We start from the raw sequence: 26,486 nt of genomic DNA on the forward strand, positions 1-26,486 counted from the left end.
GAAATGCTAATCATGAGAGCAGCGATACAAAGCATCACGTTCGGCGCGAATTTTTGGCAACCCTTGCAACAGCATCTCGTTCTACCGTCACTTTTTACTGCCCGACGTCAATCATTCGTTAGTTGACCGTCGACGAGGATAGACGTGCGTGCGCATCGTGCGATTTTTTCGATTTCCTTTTGTGCGGTAATTTGTTTACGCGATTTAGCACACGTTGTTGTTATTGGCGGAAGCATCGCACGGTTCCAGTGTAGCTCCGTGTTGTTGGCACTCTTGCTGACTGGACTGCCTGCCAGTAGTTCTGTGCTGAGCATCTGGCGTTTAGTTGGCTCGGTGTTAGGAGAGTCTGGACAGGATTGCCCAAAGGGTGTAAGCTTCTGTCCAGCGTTGGAGATTGCGACTCCTGTGAGGACCAACGGTCGTAACAGCGAACCGTTTAGCCCACGGTGCGATTCGGTTCAGCGCCACATCGGTCGACTCCGGACCGTTACGGGGACTTTGTCCGGCCGGCGGCCAATAGAATGGCCTTATTCCGACCCCTGGTTGGGGTTGTGGGCTGCTCCACGGCGAGAACGCGATAATCGACCGCTTGGGTAGTGGCTTTTACTGAGCGGGCTTTTGCGTGAGTCGCATTTTTCAGCGCGTTCAGACGCAAGCATCTGGGGAGCAGCTGCTCCAGAATCGTTCCGTCCGTGAGCCTTCTGCGCTAGTGATACGCCAGCGGATCAGTTTAACTGAAAGATTAGTCGGGAAGCGAGATGCCTCTTGGACGGAAGAGGAGGACGAAGACCCTAGCTGGAAGCGGAGAATCCGCCGCTTTTACAGTCGTAGATGACTCCACGTCGGGTGGCGAGACGGAAGCGACGGGAGCGTTAAGGTCTCCCCCGCGGAGCAAGGCGCGTTTGGGGTCGCCGCGTGAAGAGGGCGGCAGTGAGGGAGGGAGCGGGAGTGCCAATGTGGCCTCCGCTGAGAAGGCGGTTACGCGTGCTGGGTCGCCGCGTAACGTAGGTGGAAACGAAAAAGGGAGCGGGAGTTGTGGTGGGAGTGCCATTGTGGCCACCGCCGAGAGAGCGGTTGCGCGGATGGGGTCGTCGCATAATGGGGGAGGGAGCGTTAGTGGGAGCGTGGCCCATCCGGCTAGTACGGTGGGCAAAGGAGTGGGCGTGCCGAAAGTCGGCGATACGAAAGCGGGCACTCGCGTCTCGAGTGCCAATAAAGAGGGAACGCGGGTTTCTTCAAGGGGAGCTGTTGTTGTTGGGGGTGGGGCAGTCAGCCATGTTGCGGCTGCCAAGCGAATACCGGGGAAATTAAATGAGTTGGTATTTGATGAAAAAAAACTTCGATGTTGGAGCCGCGAAGGGGCTGATGGAGCTTGCCTCAAAATACGAGGCGCTCCTAATGACGATCATAACAGAGAATGCCCATCTTCGCGGTCAGGTAGATGCCCTTAGGGGGAGTTGTGGGAGACCCTCCTCTTCGGCGCCGTGCAGGTTAATGCCGGCTCCGTCGGCACCGATGCCTGCCACTCCAGCACCTGTGCTGGAAGCAATCGCACCGGTGACGCCGAAGCCTGTGAAGACCTGTTCGGTCGTGGTCAGGAGTAAAGGGCCCGCAACTTCCACTAAGGAAGTTATAAATAGAGTGGTCAAAGAGATGGGTCCCTCACTTGGAGTGAGGGTCCACGAAGTGCGACCAATTAAGGGAGGTGGGGCGGTCATTCGCACGCCCTCTGTTTTGGAGAGGGAACGTGTGGTGAATAATAAGAAATTCGAGGAGTTGGGGTTGGACGTGACTGTTAACCGGAAGTTGGGTCGTCGTGTGGTGCTCCAGGGGGTCCATACGCAGATCCCCCATGAGAGAATTATTTAAGCTACTTCAGCTGAACCTCCAGGACTTCAGCCCGGCGTCCCAGAGGTCGGACGTGAGGATGGTCAGTCGTACCTGGAGGCTGACGGTAGCAATAATGTCGTCCTTGAGGGTACGGACAAGGTGATGTCCGCCTTCTTGGAGGCAGGTAGGTGCTACATAAAGTGGTTCTCCTTTAGAGTGCGACCGGATAGCACCGTTGCAGGCTGCTTCCGCTGCATGGGATTCGATCATAGGGTGGCTGAGTGCAGGGCTAAATCAGATGTCTATCGGAGGTACGGTCAAGAAGGCCACAAAGCTGCCGGTTGCGTCAATGCACCCCATTGCCGCAACTGTGAGTTTAAGGGTAGACCAGCTGGGCATCAGATGATGTCAGCTGTCTGCCCTATCTATTGTGGCATTGTTGAGCGCGCCCTCACCAGGCACTGATGGGGGGGATTATCCAGCTCAACTGTCAGGGCTCTTATGCTGTAATGTGCGCATTGGGGGGTTGCATATTTGAGGGTGGGTGCGGTACTGCTCTACTCCAGGAGCCCTACGCCACCAACAGTGTGGTTCGGGGTCTTCCAGGGGGTTTACGGTCTTCACGGACCTTAGAGCTAACGCCGCAATGTTGTGAATAATCCACACTACCATTGCGTAGTTGTGGATCCTTCACAACTGGGTATAGTGTAGCTATAGAAGGGGAGTTCGATAGCATGATTGTCGCTAGTTTATATTGTAAATATAGCCAGCCCCTAGAGCCCTACCTGGGCTCCATGGATAAGCTACTACTACTTGTGAGTAGTAGCCGATTTATCCTAGGGTTGGATGCGAATGCCTCGTCCTCGATGTGGTTTAGTAAGGTATCCCGGCATTCGTCTGGATACCAAAGCCACAGTCGAGGTGAGGCACTCAGCGAATGGGTGGTGGCTAATAGCCTCCACATTTGAATGAGCCGAGAGAATGGTGTACGTTCGATGGGCCTGGGGGCGTGAGCGACATTGACGTGACGCTTATGAATGAGACAGCAAGTAAGGCTTTCAGTGTTAGATGGGAGGTTAAGGGAGGGTGTGGATTGAGTGATCATAATTTGATACAAATTATGGTTACCCCTCGATCCCCTCCCTCACCTTATGAGAGTCTATTGCGGCGAAGGCGTACCACTGGTACTGACTGGAACCAATATGGACTCTCGGTTAGAGAAGCGGTAGTTAGCATACCGCTTAGAGAGTTTGAGAAATTGGGAGTTGACGAGCAAATTGCTCGTCTATATGAGGTAGTATAGGGGTTAAATGATAGGGTACTCAGGAGGTGTGATAGCTATAAGACTAGTAAAATTAAATTGTGGACGCATGAGTTAACCTTGAAGAGGACTGTCAGGTAATTGAGGCGAAAGTTTCAACGCGAACGGTGGTGCAATTCTGATAGGCTCTCCCAGCTTAGATATGAATTTAGTTGTGCGGATAGGGAGTATAAAGAGATGTTAGTGAAAAGTAAAGAGGAAGATTGGAGGAGTTGTGTGAGAGAGAATAGGAACAACCCCTGAGGTCAGGTCTATAGGATCTGCCGGAGTTGTAGGAGGGAGGATGTCACCTCTCTTCTCTGTTATCGTCGTGGAGGGAGTGTGTGTGGATATATCGAGGGAAAAAACAGTGACAATGTTGCTTAAGAGCAGATTGTCACCGGTTCGTCCACCAATTGTCCGTGTGAATGGGGTCAGCATCATATATGTGACGCAAGTCAAATATCTGGGGTTGACCATGAGTGAAAGGATGTGTTTTACTCCACACTTGGCGAATGTGAAGAAGCGACTGCAGCAACCGTAGGCGAAATACGACGGATTTTGAGGAGCGATTGGGGTCTCGGACGTCGTGCTGTCCGCACCATATATCGCGGCTTGTTTGTGGCTGTGCTTTGAACCTAAAGGCAGGCAGGGTTGAAAAATTTCAGTCCAATGTGGAGTCGCATTGCAGCCGGGTGCCGGACCCACATTACGGCGAAGGCTTTAGGTCGGCCTCGTACCCGACCAAGGTAACTAAGGTGTCCCTATCCACCTGAACCAATTGGAACCAAAGTATACGTGCTAAATGCATTTATACTTTGGGACGTTGATCAACGCACTTTTTTTTTAAGTAGTGTGAAGCATCAAAAGCCGGAGTGTGGAATTTTAATTTTTTAACCTACTTCCAACTCCAGACTCCCCCACGGAACCATCTGATTAAATATTACTTCGTGGGACTGATACGACATTTAAGTCTCTTCTATAGCACGGACTGACGGACGCCTACTCTGCTCTACATGTCTCAGTTTTGTCATGATTGAGGCTGCCGCTTCGCTGACAGCTCTCCAGTTTCAGTGGACTGACACATGAGTGTAGTCAAAGTTTCCACCGTAAAACTACCGCCGAGTGTAGTTTTAAGTTTTTCCCTTGCTCTTATAAGCGCGGGCATGCTCAGAGTCTTCATAGCACTCTGAACACTACGGACAATTTGGACTAATGTCGTGCTGGAATCTGTACAGATAGCTTCTCAAGCAATCCGGGAATGGATATCCGGAATGAGTCTGTAAGTCCACGGTCCTTTGAGTGAGGTTTGCCATCGCTGCTGCCATATAGTTAAGTTTTTCACTCTCTTTCTTCTTTTGGCTCCTTTAGTTGGCTGTGCTAATTTGTATAATCGCTCGTATTCGTCACCCTGAATGTCAATGGGCATAATACTGGGTAATACTTCAGCAGCATCGCTTGAAATTGTTCGGAAAGCACTGATAACTCTTAGTACCGAAGGCACTGCATTTATTTGTCTGGCATATGCTTTAATGCATAGCACCTGAATCCATATTGGAGCCGCATATAATACAACGGATCTCATTACCTTTGCGAGTAAAAAACGCCGTCTGGAACGCACGCGGCCTTTCTTTGCCATCATTATTGATAAGGCATTCAGGATTTTGTTTGCTTTAAGGGGGGAGCCTGCTTTAGAAGCCTAAAAAAATTGATTATTTTTTTTTGCTTCAATCTCTTTCATTTGAATCAGACATTTCTTTCCTTTCCAAAAAAATCCTTGAAAATATATATTTTTTGACGCCTCTAAAGCAGGCTCCCCCCTTAACTGCAGTGTATTCTAGGTGGTCCTTAAATTTTAGCCTTGAGTCTACTATTTCTCCCAAATATTTTAGGTGTGGCTGTGAATGAATCTCGTACTCCCCTGTGGTGAGAGATATACTTTCCTCCACTTCTCTTGCACTTATGTGCAAGATTTCAGTTTTTTGCTCCGCCAGTTCTAAACTCATTGAAGAGAACCAGTGGCGCAGACCGTTTATGCACTCATTGCATTTGCTCCGGAGGCCATCGATGTGTTTAGCAACTGCTACCACAATAAGGTCGTCTGCGTATGCAACTTATTTAATAGCTTTCGGTTGGTGTCTCCTTAGTAACCCATCATACATTATGTTCCATAAAAGGGGTCCCAGTACCGAGCCTTGCGGTACTCCACTCGAGATAGAGTAGCTCTTGATGCCTTCATCTGCCGCATTGTCTTTCTGATAATCTGCCGGCTTTCTGGATGACTAACTCCAAGCGTTTTCTTACTATGCTTTCATATACTTTGCTAATAGTGTCAAGCATGCACAGAAGTCGATATGCTGAAGGTTCCTCCGAAGGATTTTTTGGTTTAGGGAGTATAACCAAACGCTGGACTTTCCATGGGTCGGGAAATATTCCTTTTTTTAAGCACGCATTATACATTTCTGCGAACAATTTTAGTTTCAAAGTCATGATTTACTTTAATGCTCTGTTTGGTATGACATCTGATCCAGCCGCTTTGCTGCTTTTAATTTTTCCGGCTATGGCCAATATTTCTTCTTCACTAACTAGCAGTGCTTAGCATAAGAAATAGTATGGTGTTTTGGGAACAAAGTTTCGACGATATTTCTCATAAAGGATGCACTTATGGGTAGTTTTGCCTTGTTTTTGAATTTAGACATACAGATTTTGTATGCTGTTCCCCAGGGGTCTTCGTTTGCTTCCACACAGAGTTTTTCAAAACACTTCTTTTTACTGCGGCCAATGGCTGATTTTAGAAGCTTCTTCTGACTTTTAAATATTTGTCTGAGATTGCTTTCATTTTCTTCCCGTTGATTACGTTGTAGGCGGCGTCTAGCTGAATGGCAGAGCTTTCTAAGTCCTGCTATTTCTTCATTCCACCAATACGCTGGCTCCCGGTTGTTGTGGTGTACTGCCCTACTCATGGTTGCGTCGCATGCTGTGAACAATTCTTTTCGCACTATGGATACCAAGTGCGTGGCGTCTTCGCCTTGTATATTTGCTGAACACTATACCATCTCAAAAAGTTCGGCATCAAAAGCGTTTTGTTTCTAGGTTCGTTTTTGGCATGTGCTCCTGCTGCGGCGTTCCGTCCCTCCGGCATAAGAGATTTCAGCAATAATAGCCATGTGGTCACTATATGTAAATATGTCCGTCACCGCGCATATAAGGCGCCTGCTAAGAGCGTCGTTGGCAAACATGAGGTCGATAATAGAGCCTTTGTTTCCCTTTTGAAAAGTATTTTGCGTTCCGCTATTCAAGATCGAAAGATTCGTTTGGCCGAGGAATTCAAGTATCAGACGCCCACGATGGTTTGTGCGCCTACTACCCCAAGCGGTCGACCACGCATTGAAGTCGCCTGCGATTATAATTGGTGATTTGCCTTTGGTTTCTAGAGCAAGTTCCAGGAGGAAGTCTTCAAAATCTTTAATTGAGGCACTGGGAGGAGCATAGCAGCTAACAAAATATATGCCTCGTATATTTGCCCATGTGAAAAAATTATGATCTCTGGAGCGAGGCATAAATGGTTGTCCTTTACATGACCATATAGTCGCCTTGCCAGATATGTCTATAGTCCAGGTGCTTTCCGAACGCTGGGAGTATTGCTCGCTTAGTAAGGCGACATCAATGTTTTTTTCATATACTGTCTGTTTTAGTAGCTCTTGTGTTGCTGTGCTATGATTTAAGTTTAATTGTATTATCCTCATTTCCCAAACGATTTCGCCATCTCAAGATATTTAGGGCACGTAGTACTCAAGGCTGAGTGTGCTCCTTTGCAAAGCGTGCAGCTTGGATCGTTAGTACATGACTTCGCAACATGTCCACCGGCTCCACAACGTATACATAGAGACGACCTGTCCACAAGGTTGGAACATTTGTGCGCCATGTGCCCCTGATGGAAACACCTGAAGCAAGGGGGTATAGGAGAGTATTCCCGGAGGCGACATACAGACCACCCGATTTTTATTCTGCCTACTTGAGCGCAGTCTTGGCGTCCTGGTCGCGCAAGCATAAGACAGCTATTTGAGTACCGCTTCGGGTCTTTCGCATACTCTTAACGTTTATTTTTCCTAAATTTTCTATTCCACACTCTTTTTTGAAAAGCTTCGCAAGTCTCTTCTGGAGAAGTTATTTCATCTAGATCCTTGCACATAATCATGACGTTGTGGGTTTTGGGCTGTATCACAGCCATTTCACCGACTACTCCTTCTAAGGCACTTTGGAACGCTTCGGCTCTTTTATCCGCTTGGTTTTTAAGCTCTAATAGCAGGTCTCCTTTTAATGTTTTTCTTATGTACGTGACACTTGAGCCCAATTGCTTTAAGCCACTGTCACCTTTTATTTTCCGGAGAATATCCGCGTATGATGCAGCCTTTTTTTTCGTAAGTATGATGGCGTCTGGCCTCGATCTAATTTTCTTTTCGAATGGTCTTCGCTCTTTAACAACGTCCACCCAAGCTTCGCCTGCGCTGGGTCTAACCGTTGTACTGGCTTGCATTAATTTCGCTGCCTCGCTGTAGGTGGCCTGCGTTGTGTGTTTTCGGCTTTTTAGTGGGAGATAGAAAGCCTATTGTTTCACGCCTCCTTTTCGGGGTATTTACCTCTTAAACCATTGGGGAAACCTGGGATGCTTTCCCTACCATAATCCTTTTGTGTAGGTTTCCGCCTTTCTCAGCCAATCAGCGCACTGTATTGATCTATATGCTTCTAGAAAGCACCGTGAGGTTAGGCTGTCGCTAGCAGGTACTCACGTAAAGCACTACGGAATTTGCCTAACGTCAATATCGTGCAATCATCGGTGTACGTAGTTTTGTTCAATGTCCTCAAGTAGCGCTGTGTAAAAGGCTTTTGACATCATTTGTGCACTTTGCAGAAGCCATTCTGGTGGTCAGGTTAGGAAGCTTACTCCATTCGAGCCTATGGAAAGTGTTTTAGCATCAGCATGTATTCCATCTGGACCAACAGATTTGGAATCTCCTAGGATGTCTTTAGTTAATCAGCCCTATCACGCAATCCATCGTAGCAAATCTACGAATACGAATGTCCGCTACGAATACGAACAATTTGCTATCATTGAATTCATGTGAATTCGAAACTTTTGTTGCCAGACTTAATTTTGAATTTTGACATTTCGAAATCAGCTGTGTAGAAGAAAAAATAAAAATTAGGATTAATAAAAGTGGAAACGTTTGTATTCAAATTGATTTTACGAACAAAAAATATGTATTCGCTAACGTTTTTATTTATGTTGCTTGAGGAAGAACGTGAGAAAAGTCGGCGTGATATAAAAATTCACCGAAAATCACTGAGGGACAGGAGTAACCCTTTCGATGTGGACGAAACAATGTACAGTTCATAAATCCATAAAAATTCATTGTTAAATTTTATTAAAATTATTTTTCTAAAACAGGTTTATTAAAAACTATCGCTTAAATAAGGCGGCCTTACGTATGTCCTCGATGTTCTAGAGAGGAATGCAAGTTCTTCAAGATCGTCGTCTATATCTTTACTTCATCGATTGTCTTCGGTTTTACGCTGAAGGAGGCTATCAGCATGGAGTGCGTATAGACTTCGATATTCCAATGGCTCAGTCGACATTTTTTTGCATCTTAAAACAAGTATTGGGATTGCTTCAGTCCCATTTGTGCCCTCAGTGGATAAATCGCGAGTTAAGTAACGTTGAAAAAAGTGAAGCGAAAAAGTTTTTTTTTCAGAAATACGAATTTCTAGGCGCGATTTTGTGTGTAGACGGGACACATATTAAAATCGTTGCTCCAACTAAAGATAAGTTTCTCTATTATAACCGCAAAGGATATTTTAGTATCAATGCCATGATTGTAATTTTGGTGACAAAATCGAATTTCAAACATCTTAATAAATGTTTTGCAGATATGTGACAATAAATTGAAAATACGTTATGTGAATATTGTTTCCTGGCAACAATCATGACTCTCACATATGGAAATTTATTTCTCCGTTAGCACAAACCTGTCGTACAAAAATTCCGCTAAACTTAAAAATTTTCCGTTCCGAGTGAATTCAGTGAACGCAACTCTACGAATTTCGAACTTACTTTTGGAACTGTTCGAATTACATGATAGCAGTAGGGATGGAAAGAGCGCGAGCGGAATCGATTTTTGACTTTGGAATTGACTTCTAGTTTTTCGATTCTGGAAGTCAATTAATCAACCCCGATAGTCGACTTTTGTGACTTAATTTGACTTTTTATAAATTAAGCAACTCGTACACGAAATTCGTTAGATATATCAATATTTTATTAAATATTTTTTTAGTTTTTAACATATTATAAACAGTATTTTATGATTTCATTGCATACATTTTGGTATTGGATAATAAAATTGCTTTTTTTAATTAAAAAAACAAAAAATTTAAAAATAAATAACTACGAAAACCACATTTCTTCGCCGATTGATCTTAAAAATATTAGCTCATTAATGTGCTGAGGTGATAAGCGACTCCTCAACTGATTTGCGATGTGAAAATAATCGCTCACAGGGTACAGACGTTGCAACTATTGGCAAGTACTTTTTAGCTACATTCCATAGATACGGATATTCATATTTCATACTTTCCCACACAGTGAACGGATTAGGATTTTGTTTCCGATCCGAAGACCATAAATCATCATTGTCATCGTTCGTTTTCTTCGTTTCTCCTTTTTCGCCTGTTGCGTGAAGTTGGCTGTTGATACTCCTCTACATTACGCCTCTATTACTTTTTGTAACTTGTGGGAGTAATGCAGAGGAGTATTTGTTTGGATTAAACAAATACTATGTACCGTATATTAAAAAGTTAATTACATCAATTACCGGCGGCAATATAAACATTATATTGTTATAGACCAATCAGAAAGAGGCTATTTATAAGGAAACACTTCGATTGGTACTTTATATTGTGCTTTTAAAAGTAATCCTATAGTGATTATCTTAATTCGTTAACTGTCAAAGTCATCGAGTAAAAGTCGATTTTAATCGATTCAAGACAGGCTTGAATCGATCCTAAAAAGTCAATTATTTCTAATAAAAGATCGATTTTCGACTAAAGTCAGAGTCGACTTTTCCATCCCTAGATAGCAGTTTCGTAACTTTCCCGAAAAAACACTTTACGATGGATTGCGTGATAGGGCTGAATAAAGAGGTTCTAAAAATAATTGAACAACGTATTTGTGCTCAGTGGATTAAAATTCAAATGATAGGCCTACAGGTGAAAATTATGACTCATTCGTTTTCAATGTTAGTTATGACATTTGGATCTTGGGTAAGACTTTTTATCGTATTTATTGCAAAATAATTGGAGCAATGTAATTTCTTAGGCGATGCTGGCTATCCTCTGCACAAGTTTTTAATTATGCCTTTTCGCCTGGCAGTAGCTTTTTCACCACAAGCACACTGCAATACTGTACTCTCAAAGGCCCGGAATATTGTGGAGCGCACACTCAAAGAAGTAGATTTCGATGTCTTTTATTTTGGTTTACATTACACACCTGAAAAGGCTACGCAAATTGTGAATGCTTGTTAAGCATTGCACAATATTTGGCTCGAAATAATTCGCAAAAATATTATGGCTTCCGTCAAAATAATTAAAATATTACATTTCATTTATTCTTTTTAATGAATAAGTTATTCAGTCTTATTTATAAAATAATAAAGAATATCACTTCGTGTGTTAAATAAAAAAAAATTAAAATCATTGTAAAGATTTTAATTTGGCAATTTTGGGGAGCTGCACCTCAATCCTCAGCGCATGAAGTTCATGCGCCTCGCTTGTATTTCTTTCATGGATCTTCATTTTCCTTTTTTTCAATTCCAAAGCTACTTTTCGGAGAGTATATGATTAATGCATTAATGCCGTTCTGCTAAGTTGCAATTTTGTTGGCGGAGAACTTTTTGTTTTTATTTTGCTGCGAAAATTTTATTATTTGCGCGATTTTTTTTGAATTTTCTAAAAATGTAAGTAAAACTTGTATTTAAAAGTTGTAAAACACACGATATTTCCAGTTTTAGCGCTCTAATGATGTTTTTTGATATGCTTTCAGGTCAAAAACAACAACACAAGAGTAATATGGAAAATTGGCAGATCTGATGGAGAGTAAGCTAGATATAGCCAACGGTTTCCACAGCGTCCTAAAGATGTGCAGGCTTTTTGGAAAGAGGTAGCATCAAATTTACTTGCCGTCGTTTCTTCTGCAAACGTATCTAGGACATACTTGAATGCGTCCTTATTCAGACGAAAGTTTTTTTTTGAATCTAAATAAGTAAACAAATTGTAGGAAAATTTTCTACTTTAACGTGCAATTACTTACAGCCCGTCATTCATCTGGAAGAAAGCGCACATATCTCGTAATCTTCTCCTTTCAATTCTCACCCCAGCATTCTGAGATGCGCTGATCTCCTCCTCAACCAGTAATATCGCCGCGGATAAAGATTCTATACTTACGTTTAATAAAAATAATAACAATATAAAAATGTGACTTTTATTTATTTTCTTTGAACAGCAGTAATTTGTGTATTTTTGCTTTGTTATGTTCCAGTTCCACATATTTCAAGGCAAACAGCTGATTTCGAAAGAGTTATAGCTCTTCCTCTTCTTCTTTCAATCCAATTGCAACGCATGATACCTAATTTCGACTCCGGCGGAGCGTAGAGCGGGAACGTAATCGAAATGCATGATAGGGATGAATATCACCCACCAAATTCACAGCGAGCATATTTACAAAGTGGATGAATGAGTACAGACCTTAATACTGCAGTCGATGGCATCAAGATTTCGACTGTATATAATCCTAAGATTTTAGATGTAACTTTCAACGGTCTATGCTCCTTCACTCCTTATACAACCGCGATTATTGCCAAGTACAGAGCCGAGAAAAAATTCTCAAGTCGCTAGCCGGCAGCAGAAATCACCCCTGCAGTCACCTGCTTGGAATGGAACCGCCTCCTAGGAACATCAAGAGGTCATTCTTAAAGTACGTTGAAGACATTAGACAGTCCGCCAACGCGACTTCAGACTCAACAAACCTCCGACAAGCACTGAAGGCCATTCTCAGTGGAGCCATCAACACCTCTTTGCATGCCACACCAACCTCATTCATCTAACACACCTCTCCCTTTGGTCCGACCCCGTCAAAACAGCACGTTTTTTAGAAAAAATTTAGACGTTAGATGACGTCGACGACAACTTGGCTAACCCTTACCATTCTAACGGGGACTAGGTACTCGTTAGAACAACAACAACATCGTCAGACATAGGGCGTAAAGAGAATAAGAAAAAAAGTCAATGTCTTACAGATTTTGAGTTAAAATAATATTTTTCTCTTATAAAATGTGTATAATTATATCAAATAATTATAAATTAATGAGTGTTAAAGAATTATTGTTTGAAAATCAAAACTAATTACTGTTTTAAATAACGGCAGGGAGACATAAGAAATTCCTTGAGAAAATCTATACCACTGGGTAAAAACTGTAACTCATCATTAAATGCATAAAGCGGGGGAGATATAATATCTTTAACTGACAAAGTTCGAATATTATTTATTTCTATCTGGAACTCAGTTTTTTTAAGTAACGGATTATTATCTATGATTCCGTCAAACGCGCGTGTAAACTTTCGCACAATTACTCGATTTGAGTATCTGAAAAAAAAAATAGTTATTATATTCAACAAAATATAACGTTTAGAAATACCTAATCAAAGAAGCTTCCTCTCTGCAAACTAGTATCCACAAGCTGCGAGCATCTCCAAGTATGTTAGTGCAAACTTCATCCATGTGTTGCAATAGCTTAAGTATAGGATCTTCATTATTATAAGCATGTGAAAGTAATTTTAAATCAACTGGCAAATTAATTTTGAGACTGAAATCTAAGATGTAATCAATCGGCTTCCAAAATTCTGCAACAAAATATTATACAAATAATAAACCACATGTATATACATAAAATAAGGCATTAAAATAATCAGAAAACAAATAACTTTTTACCAATAAAACAAATCCAAACCAGTGTGACGTCACGCAAGACTTTTTGCGTTCGAACGCATAGCTATGAAAATTAAAATAGAGCAAAAAGGTCGAATTCGTGTTGTTTTGTTCACGTTATAAAAGCGAATGTAATTTATTTAAGCAATTGTTACATCTAATGTATGACAGGATTGCAGTGTGCCAAAATTTACAAAAAGTAGTAAGTGATGCCACTTAATTATCACTTAACTATCTGAACATAGAACAATTCGCGAGAAATGGAATTTCGTTACTTTAATTGAGGCCTCCCAAAGTCCTCCATAATGAGGAGACCGAGGTGGAATAAATTTCCAGTCAATCCCTTCTACAAGACACTGCCGATAAACTGCTTCAATATGTTGCTGTAATTCTGACATTTCAGTTTTTGCTTCAGCAAAGTTTGTTGTGTTATCAGACCTAATGATTTTTGGTTTTCCACGAGTACAATAAAAACGACGCAATGCTGCTACAAAGGATTCACTTGATAGATCCCTTACAACTTCCATATGAACCGCCGTCGAAGTAAAACATATGTAGAGACTTATTTAATATTTCGTTGATGATCTGCTTCTCTTATTTCAGATCGGTAGTAGAACGGTCCGCGATGGTCAACTCCGATGATTAGAAAGGACTGACTTTGACGACGGACGCGGTTTTCTGGTAAATTTTCCATAATTTGTTTCCATATCTTGGGCCTTAGTCTGAAACAACGCCCGCACTTGTTCACTATGTGACTCACCACATTTTTGTCTCCCAAGGTCCGGCGTGTAGATTCTGATGTCGAAAATTTGTTATAATAAATTCTGTTAAGGAATGTCCCTTGAATAGAATGATTGAATGTCGTGAATGGAAGGGGATGTTCGAGCAAGCAAATAACTGCGGCAATATTGCGACAGTGTTGTTTTTCTGCAGATACTCAGCTGTAACTTATATTGCAACATTTTTGCGTCGAATATGATGACTTGCTATACTGCCGCAGTGATTGAGACTCGAACATCCTTTCACGCTTACGCTTTTCAAATTACAGTTAACTTTAACACACGATAATGTTATCCTGTCCTCTTTTTTTAAGTCACTATTGTTGCTATTGTTATTATGCAAAAAAGTAACTTCATAAGATGAAAAATTTCAAAACAATTATACCATTATTTCAAAACCAAACTTTTGATTCCATTTTATTGTCCGTAACTGTAAATACTGAAAAATCACGAATGTTATAAGTATTTTTAATCCGTTTCATATTGTATTATAACGTTTGCTTCTATTAGGATTTATCCACACCCATTATACAAAGTTTATACACCTTATGAAACCATTCCATACCATCTTGGCTCTGAAATTAAATTCTTTTGACATGTTTGGTGAGTTATCACACCTTTAATAGTTTTCAACAGACAACCTATGTAAGTGTTATATATTGTGACAAAAAAGTATCAGGAAATTGTAAATAAAACGCAAAATGTTTAATTATTTATTAATATTCATTTTGTCGCCTTCAAAGTATCCCCATCAGAAGTAATACACTTATACCCAAAGATTTTTCAAGTCCTCGAAACACTTTTCAAAAGCATTTTTTGGGATGGCCTTCAGCTCTTTCGGCGAATTTTGTTTTATCTCTTCGATTGACTGAAAACGGGTTCCAGTTTGGGGAAATAAAAAAATTACACGGAGCCAAATCTGGTGAATACGGTGTTTGATCGAAGGTATTCATTGTGTTTATAACGGGTGATTTTTTTGAGGTTAGGATTTTCATGCATTAGTATTTGACAGATCACGTGGGATTTCAGACATGGTGTCAAAGAGAAAGATGCTCAGTATGCTTTGACATTTCATCATGAATAGACTTACTAACGAGCAACGCTTGCAAATCATTGAATTTTATTACCAAAATCAGTGTTCGGTTCGAAATGTGTTTCGCGCTTTTTTATCGACAAATTTTGTTCAGCGATGAGGCTCATTTCTGGTTGAATGGCTACGTAAATAAGCAAAATTGCCGCATTTGGGGTGAAGAGCAACCAGAAGCCGTTCAAGAACTGCCCATGCATCCCGAAAAATGCACTGTTTGGTGTGGTTTGTACGCTGGTGGAATCATTGGACCGTATTTTTCCAAGATGCTGTTGGACGCAACGTTACGGTGAATGGCGATCGCTATCGTTCGATGCTAACAAACTTTTTGTTGCCAAAAATGGAAGAACTGAACTTGGTTGACATGTGGTTTCAACAAGATGGCGCTACATGCCACACAGCTCGCGATTCTATGGCCATTTTGAGGGAAAACTTCGGACAACAATTCATCTCAAGAAATGGACCCGTAAGTTGGCCACCAAGATCATGCGATTTAACGCCTTTAGACTATTTTTTGTGGGGCTACGTCAAGTCTAAAGTCTACAGAAATAAGCCAGCAACTATTCCAGCTTTGGAAGACAACATTTCCGAAGAAATTCGGGCTATTCCGGCCGAAATGCTCGAAAAAGTTGCCCAAAATTGGACTTTCCGAATGGACCACCTAAGACGCAGCCGCGGTCAACATTTAAATGAAATTATCTTCAAAAAGTAAATGTCATGAACCAATCTAACGTTTCAAATAAAGAACCGATGAGATTTTGCAAATTTTATGCGTTTTTTTTTTAAAAAAAAGTTATCAAGCTCTTAAAAAATCACCCTATACATTAAATTCCATCACATTCGTGGCTCTATGCGATGGTGCATTATCATCGTGTAAAATCCATGAATTTTAATTCCACAACTCTCAGCGTTTTCGACGGGTGTTCTCATGACCACATAGAACTCCTTATTGACCGTCTGTCACTCCGGAACAACTTAATGATGTACCATATTACGAATATTTGAAAAAACCATGAGCATCAACTTGATTTTTGAGCGGTTTTTGCTTTTTTTATTTCGGATCGTCTTTCCTTCCATTTCGATTATTGTTGACTTGTTTGCACGATCAATAATGTCCAAAGAGAACTGTTTACGGTACTCTTTTTGAAAAAGAAAAATCTGCTTTATCGGAACGAATCGCGCTAAACGCGTTTCATACTCAAAATATCCACCAAACTCATTCGAAGGTGCTAGCAAGAGATGTCGAGTTCTCTAACACTTGCCTGAGGAATTTCATGGTGCACTTTTTCAATATTTTCAACAGTTGGAGAGGTCGAAGGTCGTCCAGAACGAGGCATGTCTTATCTATTGATCGTCTTTGAAGGATTTGTACCACTTGTAGGCTTGTGTTTTTGATAAAACTGAATAACCGCCTTTTCCAACCATTCCACACACAAAATTTGGTGAGAATTACAAAATTTTAGACAAAATCTCTGTTCGATATTTTTATCTATTGTAAAAACCGCAACGAACTATTGAGGTGTACCGTCTTAAGCAGCTGCTCTATAAAAACTGGCATAGTAATTAAGGACAGTCGTACTAACTTAGCAAAACACATTTTTTTTTTAATATCATTTACCCGGGGAATTTAAATTATAGTTTCCGGGTACGAGTACGAAAAGACATATTCACAGTACGTTTATTTGATATAGGTTTATGAGGTATGTATGTATATTAAACCTCTTAATGGTTCGTTAAATTTTTGTTTCTTCTTAAACCACAAACCTCCCTCCAAACTTTGATGTTCTTTTATTTTGTCCATAAACATTAATTTGCATATAAAAGATTTACTTACTTGATGACACTCGACCGCTACGTAAACAAACGTCTTGTATTGAAATATAATTTCCAAGCTGTGCGTCGTCGGAGTAAATAATTTCGATAGAAAAAGAAACAATTTTTTTATGAACAAGTGTAATTATCTTCCTTGCTCTCGTTTGATAGTTAAACACCCAATTCGGGAATGTTTTGCTGTAAATATTATTAATAGTACATAGATATATTTAATGAAACAATTTTATACATAAGTACGCTATATATGTATAAAATTCTTACCTGATCACGCAATTTAGATTCTTAAAAGCAATGTCAGTTCTTAATGCTTCAAGCTGCAGTTCATTGAGCTGTTTCTCTATTCTAAAAATATATATATTTAAAAATATTAAACATGGTACTTCGTCATAAATCTTACTTTTTAAACACGTAATTATCTTTATGTAGGATTTCATTAAAAGAAACCGAAGTTTTTTCACAACCTGAGTCAAAGATAAAGCCCAGCGAAGGTGATAAATTTGAACCATTTTTTTCCAACGACCTTCTTCGCCAATATTCGTGGACATTTTTCAATTTTGGAAGAATGCGGAGTCTTATTAAATGTTCCAAGCCAAGAGAGGGTGATGGCGGCAATGGTGGCAATGCAAATGACTCACTAGTGATTGACATACTTCCAGAGGAAAACGATTCCTGGCTATGCTTACATCGACGACAAATTATTATGTGATTTTTATTCTTAACTGTATTTATTTGAGCATCTTTTTCTTTTAGCAATAGAGAACTTTTTTCCATAGGTTCTATTATCAACTCTTCAATGGGTTGCTTATCGGAGCGCTCATTTTCTTCGCAATCTTCAACATTTTCAGAAGCAAACGTTTCAACGAGACTTAAATGAGTTTTTTCAATATCGTCAATTTCGGAAATACATATAGAAGAATTTTCCCGCTCTAAGTTTATGAATTGTTTATTAAAAACCTCTGCTTTGTTTGAGTCTGTTAAATATTCATTTCTAATGTCTTCTTCAAGTCCATTAATAATATACGACTTCTGTTGGGCTAAATAATATACAGATACATCCGATATGGTAATTGGGTTGTTTTCAAATATGGACTTAACGTTCTTAAAACTTTCATTTTCAATTACAAGGTGATCTGATGTTATGGAAGGAAATGGGACTCTCAAAATTGAATTCTGATTCTCGAGTTTTGTTGCCGCTTTCCTGGGAAGTTGAATTGTATCTAAAGAAACATCTATCATTGTAGAATCAACTCCTTTGCTTGTAACTGCCAAGTTAACTGAATTTGATTTTCGCTCCTTTATACTGCAATTGGAGGTAATAGGAAAACGAGACTGCAAGGTATATATGCTGGGACTCGTTTCATTCTGAACTTTAAGACCTTCAGAAGCTTCAATTTTCATTTGTGTTTGTCTTAGAGAATCTTCATCTAATGAGATATTTTTTAAAGATGAATTGCAATTAGCTGGCTCATCCGTTTTTCTAAATTAAAAAGATAATGTTTCTTCAATAATTGTAATTGTATATGCACGCAGTGAGCAAAATGGTACGATTAAGATTTAAAATTAGGCTTAGTAAACCCCTTCACTTCTTTTATGAATTCAATATTGTCAAAAACACAAAAAAAAAATAATAACAATAATTAAAACAAAAAAGATTACGTACATTCCATGATTTTGTTTTTGCGTATTCAATAGCTTAAATTACTTTTTTGCAGTAGAATTTCAAATTTGTGTCTAACGTCAAAATGGGTCGGTGTCATAAAAATCTATTTTACACTGTGAAAATTTTCTTAGACTCATGTTTATACGGTAATGAGCGCGTGATATTTGCCAATCTAAAACAATTCAAAATGTGATCTACATAAATCGCTGCACGAATGCCACGCAAAAACACTTTTAACATCTCTGGAGAATCAACAAATCAGGCTTGCATTTGCAAAAACTAATATTGATGAACCTGACTCGTTTTGAGAGAACGTTGTATGGCGTGAGTCAAAATTCAATAGTTTTGGTTCGGATTACATTCACTTTGAAGAAAACCCACATTCAGGGAAACTCATTTTATACACATCAAGAAATGATTATATATGTACATGATGATTGTAGATAACGGGATTTTTGTTACCACATTAAAGAAATTCATACGCCAAAAGTGTACGCTCATCTCGTTTTAGTAGTAATGGAGGCAAAATATTATTAAATTGTAGAATAAAGGTCTAAAATAACCCCCAAAGAGCGTAGATCAAAGGTGGGCATATTAACCCTTAGTGGCATTTTGCACCGTGCGGGCACGTGTGCACATTTTGAGGACTAGATGAAGGGATCGTCCCGGGCAAACATGAAGAGGGAATTGTTTACAAATGAGAGCGCGCGTATATATGGGTAACAATTTTAAAATTGCCTAAAAATTTAAAGTTTCTTTATAATTACCATAAATTAATAAAATGTAAGGCAAATGATAAAAAGTATAATAAATATTTCTGAAGATGTTCTTTGTTTAAAGTTCCAGCTGCTTCCAAAATGCATTCATTAATGAAATCTCCATAGAAAAATTAGTGGTTGCCATTTTAAGTGCAATCGCATAGCATTGCAACGTTACTATCAAAAGAACACCTCTAAAAGTACAATATTCCAGATAATACCATATTTGGGACAACTTAATAACTTACAACCCTCTGCATTAATGTTGTCATAAGTTCATAAAAAATCGGTATGGGATTCACCATTTGTTCTTTTTTTTAAGTCGTGTTTACTTTGGAACACAGCTTGTATATAAACCACAGCTTAGTATGGAGGATTTGTCATGAGAGTATGTAGATTTACTGAATAAAGAGCATAATTCACGAGTAAAGAATATATTTCTTTTAATCAATTCGCGTAACAGTTCATTAATTGGTGGCTCAACCAATCCTTTAGATGGATATAAGTGCACAACTTAACATCTGAATACTTCACACTGAAATCCTTCGTAAAGAAAGTCACATTACTCAAACAAGGATTCGACTCCTTCTGCATCTACTCACTACACACCAGAAAACTACATGATGTCGTTCATCCAAAATCAATTCACAAAATTGGACGAAGAAAAGAGAAAGGTCATGGAATTAGTGAAAACGTCACTCCAACTAAGATACAATGCAGTATAAAAACGTAACGGATGTACAAATAGACATAATAAAAGAATTGCCGACATCCCACGGAAACAAAGAAGAATACACTATATGGATATCACACGTTATGAGGGTTATGGAACCGCTCAAAATCTTCCAAAACACACCTCAATATTTTATCATCCTAACAGCCTTCAGACGAAGAATTATAGAACACGCAGATACATTACTGGAATGTAATAACACACCATTAAATTTCCTCAGCATCATAGACGCCTTGAACAAACTTTATAACGTTCCAAATATATATTATACGAACTCCAAAAACACATGAGGAATTTAACTCAACAACCATCAGAAAACCCAGATTCATACTTTAAATATACTTTAAATATACTTTAACACTACGTATAAAGTTATTAAAAAAATACGGTGGAAATGTAAAAAACGGATATGAATAATAGTTACATCGAACAAGAAACTATAACGACTTAAACTTCCAACAACCGAGACACCAAATTGGGAACAATTTCAGACAACCACAAAGGATGTTCGATAATACTCCGCCAGAAAAAATGGGCATGGATGAATTTCACAAGAACATTCGCCCACAACAAAACTACGGCCAAAAACGCGACCATTCAAACAGAAATATAATACCACAAAAAATACAACGAATAAATACACATCAATAACCTGAATATCAACCAGAACAAACATTGAAACATATGCAAGAATTAGGCGACACATCAAGTACTTTTTTACTACCTTGCTTAACACTTAAAGACGGTCCAACTCAACAAGAAGTTAACATAATGTATGATTCCGGAGCAACGAATACATATATCAAACAAATGTAAGATAGGTAAGAATATACCAATAGATCCCGTATGGACTAAATCATTGCACGGACACTCAGCAAAGACAAGTAAAAAATTATATGTACATTTATTAAGTGCCAACTTACCATTTTTTGAATTAGAGGATATTAAGGATTTTGATATGATAATAGGATCTTTTGGACTAAAAAGATTAAACTCAAAAATAGATTTCACTTCATTACGACTGAAATACGAGTATACAAATAAGCAAAAAATTCAAAGTATTAATTATACGAGGGCTGCTATATATATTTCTGGCCTAATAAGGAAAATAGGAATATTTATCAACGAAAATGGTTTTATTGTTTTTCAAAATATTCTCCAGCCAGATTTATACACTTTTGCATGCGCTCAAACCAATTTTCGAAGCACTTTTTCCACTCCGATTGAGACACCTCCAAAACATGGTTTTTGAATGCTTCAACAGCATCTTCTGGCGACGAAAATCGTTGACCACGCATTATTTTTTTGATGTGTGGGAATAAAAAGAAGTCATTGGGTGCCAAGTCAGGGCCGTACGGCGGATGACCCATCAATTCGACGTTTTGGCCGGTCAAAAAGGTTTGAGCCGATGTGTGAGAGCTCGCATTGTCATGGTGCACAATGATTCGTCTTCTCTTGTTCTTTTTTCGAATATCTCCGAAGACTTCAGGCAAACAAATGGTGGTGTACCACTCAGAATTGACCGTCCGACGTTGCTCAAGCGGAACAGTCGCCACAAGACCAGTTTTGCCGAAGAAACAGGCGACCATTTGCTTCGAAGTGCTTCTTCCACGAACAACTTTCATTGGATTTGGCTCGCCTTGGAAGACCCACACGGTCGATTGCCGTTTTGTTTCGGGCTCATACGCATAGATCCATGATTCGTCACCTGTGACGATCTTATAAACGTCTTTTGAAGCACCGCGATCGTATTTTTTCAGCATTTCTTTACACCAATCCACTCGAGCCTTTTTTTGAGCGATTGTCAAATTGTGCTGTTTTTGGACGACCTTCACGGAATTCGTCTTTGAGCGAGCGTCGGCCACGATTGAATTCGTTGTACCAGTTTTTCACAGCGCTATAGGATGGTGCTTCATAGCCATACAAAGATTTTAGTTCATCGATGCACTCTTGTCGTGATAATCCACGTCGAAAGTTGTGAAAAATGATCGCACGAAAATGTTCACGAGTTAATTCTATTTTTTGGTCGAGATGAATTTTTTAATTCTCTGTAAATAAAACAATTCACGATTAAATGACAAAACGTTCTGAGTGATGTTATGCTAAAAAATGTCAAACTTTCCAATGGAAATGCCAGATTGCACCTGGCAACACTTAGTGTTACCTAGGCCAGAAATATATATAGCAGCCCTCGTACGAAGGATTATAAAAAAGAAATTACAAAAATAATTAAAAGAAATAATCAAACTGAGAATTTACCCTTTACTACAACTATAAAAGCGACTATACCAATATCCATATGCAGATTTCGTCAACTAAGAAATAGAAAAATTATTAAAAAAAAAATAATAAAATAAACTAGTAGAAGCTCATATAACTCACCAGCATGGAGTACTAAAAAATTGAATAGATGAAAATGGAAGACCAAAAAAAGATTAGTAATAGACTTCCAGAAATTAAATTCAAAGCCAATAACAGATAGATATCCTATCCCAGACGTAAACATGACAATACAGGTACTAGGTAAAGCAAAATATTTTTCAACTATAGATTTAGAATCAGAATTTTATCAAATATGAGCTAAATATGAATTCATTAGAATGACTTTTGGATTAAAAAATGCACCCTTTATCTTCCAAAGATGTGTTGACGATATTTTGAGATAATATATAAATAAATTTGCATTTGTATAAATCGACGGCGCGTTAATTTATTCTTCACACCCGAAGAACACATTAAACATATACAAACTGTAGATATTTTCAACGCCTTGCATAAAGCTAATAAGAAAATCTCAGACGAAAAATCAAGTTGAATACCTACATAGGACACATAATAACATATAATAGAATAACAGTAGACCCAAAGAAAGTAGAAAATTTAAACAAATACCCTATACCTCCAACCTTGAAAGAATTAAGGTAATTTTTAGGTATGGCAGGATATTATAGAAAATTTTTACAAGGATACAGTAAAATCACTAAACCGCTTACTATACATTACAAAGAGATAATGGAACCACAAGAAAGGGAAAGTCAGCAAAAAAGGGCATTAAATTAGATAATGAAGCTATAAAAGGTAGGAATTATATTTATGGCATAACAGATTTAACTATACATACTGATAACCAAGCATTAATATTTTCTATCTCAGACAAAAATCCAAATATAAAACTAAAAAGGTGGAAAAACTTTATACAGGCAAAAATAGTATATAAACCAGGAAATCAAAATGTAGTAGCAGACGCACTACCAAGACCAAATTAACACTTCTACATTAGAATCAATGCATTCAACAAATATGTAATTCACCAAATGAAAATTACAAATATGCAAACGATTCATTTAAAAATCAAATTCTATTAACAAAAACTAAACAAAATAAAAAGGAAACACAAACAATTTTTCCAAAATACCACAGACACACTATTGAATATAAAGATACAGACTACCTGACAAAAACTTTAAAGGAGATTCTAGTACTAAGTTATAATAATGCAATTAAAATAGACGAACAACTGTTTAAAATAAAAACACTACTGACTAAACATTTAAGTTACAAACTTTTTAAAGCACAAAATTTAACAGTAGACATAACAGAAACAAATAAACAAATAGAAATTATAACAAACATATATAATAGAGCACATAGAAATGAGAAAAACAATTTAATAGAAATAAAACATCAATACTTTTGGCCGGATATGTCAAAACAAATTAGACACTTTGCGAGAAACTACAATTTGCTATGAATGAAAGTACGAACATAGGCCCACAAAACAACTGATTGGGAGAACACCAGCAACAAATTTACCAGGAGAATCTATAAGTATGGATGAATTTCACATAGGAAATAAAACGTATATAACTAGTGTATGTACTAGATACTCAAAATACTAATCAATGAGAGAAATAGCTGACAAAATGAACACTGCAGACAAACTAGAAGAAATTTTCACACTCACATACCCATATTGTAAAAACTTACAAAGAGACAATGAGAGTATATTTACATCAGCAACTTGTATGTCACTTTATCAACGATTACAAATAGTACACAATAGAACGCCAACAGCTCATTCAAGATCGAACGGTACAGTCGAACGATTACATAGCACACTTAAAAAAATAACAGCAACTTTAGCTAAACAAAATAATACAAATCCCACCACGAAAATATTCAGCGCAGCCTACGAATATAATAGGACAATACATTTCGTGACTAAACAGAAACCTATAGCCCTATTTTTTAACAGAACAAAATACCCTGAATTAAAACAATTAATAAAAAATAAAGACAAGGTAAAGTTTTAAGCCTAAACAAATAATATACGCATTATCTAAACGCAGAGCGAAAACTGAACAAAAATACATTCGCTACACAGTGATAGAAGACCCTGAGGACACAGTTTTAGTTGAGAGAATAATCTAAAAAAATAAAAATTTAATTTTATCAGAAGCGGACGAAACCTTTTTATATGACAGAGAGTTTTTATATCATTTATTTAATTTGACAACCATAATGAAAAAATATAGAGAACTCGAATGCAGAGAATTCAGCAGAACACAACTAGATGTAATAAATGAAATAAGGATAACAAATTTATTTGAACAAACTATTTCTCATTCAATACGAAATAGATCTATTAACTTCTTAGGGACTATAATTAACTATATAACAGGAATTCCAGACCACGACGACGTAATAGAAATAGAGATCCACCTAAATGAACTTTTGACACTTTGAACGACTTTTTGACTTAAGATTGATCCTCTACCAATTTCAAAAAGTTTAAACATATCAGAAACTTTAAAAGAACTCGAAACTTTATTTGAAACCATAAATACCATTGAAGGAGTGATTAACTCAATTGAAGAAACGAAATTCACCAATATACAAAAATTACACAAACTTCTTATCCCAATCGAGGACCACCCAATTTATGATAGACAATTACAACAATTGGGACCATCTTTTTCATATTTTGGTTTATTCTCAAATTGATAAAACTACATCAGCCAACTCAAGAATGTATGTCAGTTTGATTCATGTATACGAATCGAACCATTTGTCTTTAAATCAGCGATAGAGAAAAACTTTGAATCACTAGCGATCAGCTTATACATGATTTGTTCATGAACGTTCGCATTAGCAAAAAAACACCCGAAATGATGCACACTTCGCTTCAATGATTGAAATGATCGACAGCATTCGGTTTGCATATCATCCCCTAAACACTGATTTATTCGTGCACATATGTTTTATTTCAAATACATACAGATTAGAGCATAAGTCTTGATACTCTTATTTTTAAGATATTTATTATAAAGATAATCGAAAGGAAACAGCAAAATTTGGCTGCATCAATAACGGTAGTCAAAAATGTAACTGTAAGTAATAAATTGATACAGCAAAAGTGTTGATACGTTCGAGCCCCGATGTAGCTAGCGCGCAGAATAACGGATTATTTGACTTGTGAGGTGTGGTAAAAACATCCATATTCAGAGAGATGAACAATTTATCAAGAGAACAATAGACAAAAATACATTTGAAAATGCTCCGAATATAGCAACTGTATTGGAAACATCTTAAAATACCATTGTTTCATCGGATACAGAGCGCAGATCAATAAATAGAAATGGATTTAAGTCATGCATTGCTAGAAACAAGCCCTTTGTCATTGACGTCAATAGAAATAAACGGCTGGATTTTGCAAAGCATATAAACTAAAAGAATTTGACTTCTGGGATAATCTTATTTTTTCCGACGAATCAAAATACAATATTTTTGGACATGATGGGCGGAAATAAAATCCGCCAGACAGTCCCGGCGGATTTTGTTTCCAGCAGGTCAACGATCCCAGACCTACTGCACACATAGTGAAGATGTGGTTAGTACATAAGGTAACCCATTTGTTATTAAAACTTCCACAGAGTCCAGATCTCAATCCCATCGAACATTTATGGGATTTTACAAAACCACCTAAGGAAAAACCATATTACTTCAAAAAATCATCTTAAAAGCTTGTTCCAAGTTGAATGGCAAAATATCAGTTCAGATTACACAAAAAAATTGATTCACTCCATGCCTGACCGATTAAAAGAAATTATTCGATTATGAGAATACCCCACTAAGTATTAAAGGTATTTTTGGTCAACTTATTATTAAGCTTTTTTTATACATTTCCTCCTTTTTTTGCAGGAGTATCAACACTTTTGCTGTGCGATTTTTAGAATATCCATTATTTTTTGACTTTTTTTAAAATAATGAAATACTTTTTAGTCTAATTTTTTATATTTTTCACATGAGAATAAATGCAATTATATAATTTTAATTAATAAATGGGAATACTCAAGAAATTTTGTGATATATTTTATAAAATGTCTTCGAAGTTGTAGGGTATCATGACTTTTGCTTTATACTAATGTATACATATGTTATATGTATAATGGAAATTCCATCGAGTACAT

At 38.1% G+C, this 26,486-nt stretch overlaps 2 protein-coding genes across 6 annotated transcripts in view; one reads left to right on the forward strand and one right to left on the reverse strand.

Moving 5' to 3' along the window:
• The window catches only part of LOC105234165 (abnormal spindle-like microcephaly-associated protein homolog), a 347,510-nt gene that overhangs the window by 247,013 nt on the left and 74,011 nt on the right, over positions 1 to 26,486 (forward strand). The gene's annotated exons all lie outside the window — the stretch shown is intronic.
• LOC105227743 (uncharacterized) overlaps positions 11,660 to 26,486 on the reverse strand; it is an 81,495-nt gene continuing 66,668 nt past the window's right edge. For 4 of the 5 annotated variants that reach the window (XM_049448001.1, XM_049448000.1, XM_049448002.1 and 1 more), the window contains 5 exons: positions 17,263 to 18,342; positions 17,127 to 17,207; positions 16,867 to 17,042; positions 12,877 to 13,081; positions 11,660 to 12,824 (listed from right to left, as the gene is read on the reverse strand). In XM_049448001.1, coding sequence (XP_049303958.1) covers positions 12,584 to 12,824; positions 12,877 to 13,081; positions 16,867 to 17,042; positions 17,127 to 17,207; positions 17,263 to 18,342 — 1,783 coding nt within the window. In that variant the 3' untranslated portion in view covers positions 11,660 to 12,583. The remainder of the gene's footprint in view (positions 12,825 to 12,876; positions 13,082 to 16,866; positions 17,043 to 17,126; positions 17,208 to 17,262; positions 18,343 to 26,486) is intronic. The other variant, XR_007421632.1, reaches the window with a different exon arrangement.

The sequence above is a fragment of the Bactrocera dorsalis genome, chromosome 2 (genome assembly GCF_023373825.1).
Source record: "Bactrocera dorsalis isolate Fly_Bdor chromosome 2, ASM2337382v1, whole genome shotgun sequence".
Lineage (NCBI taxonomy): Eukaryota > Metazoa > Arthropoda > Insecta > Diptera > Tephritidae > Bactrocera > Bactrocera dorsalis.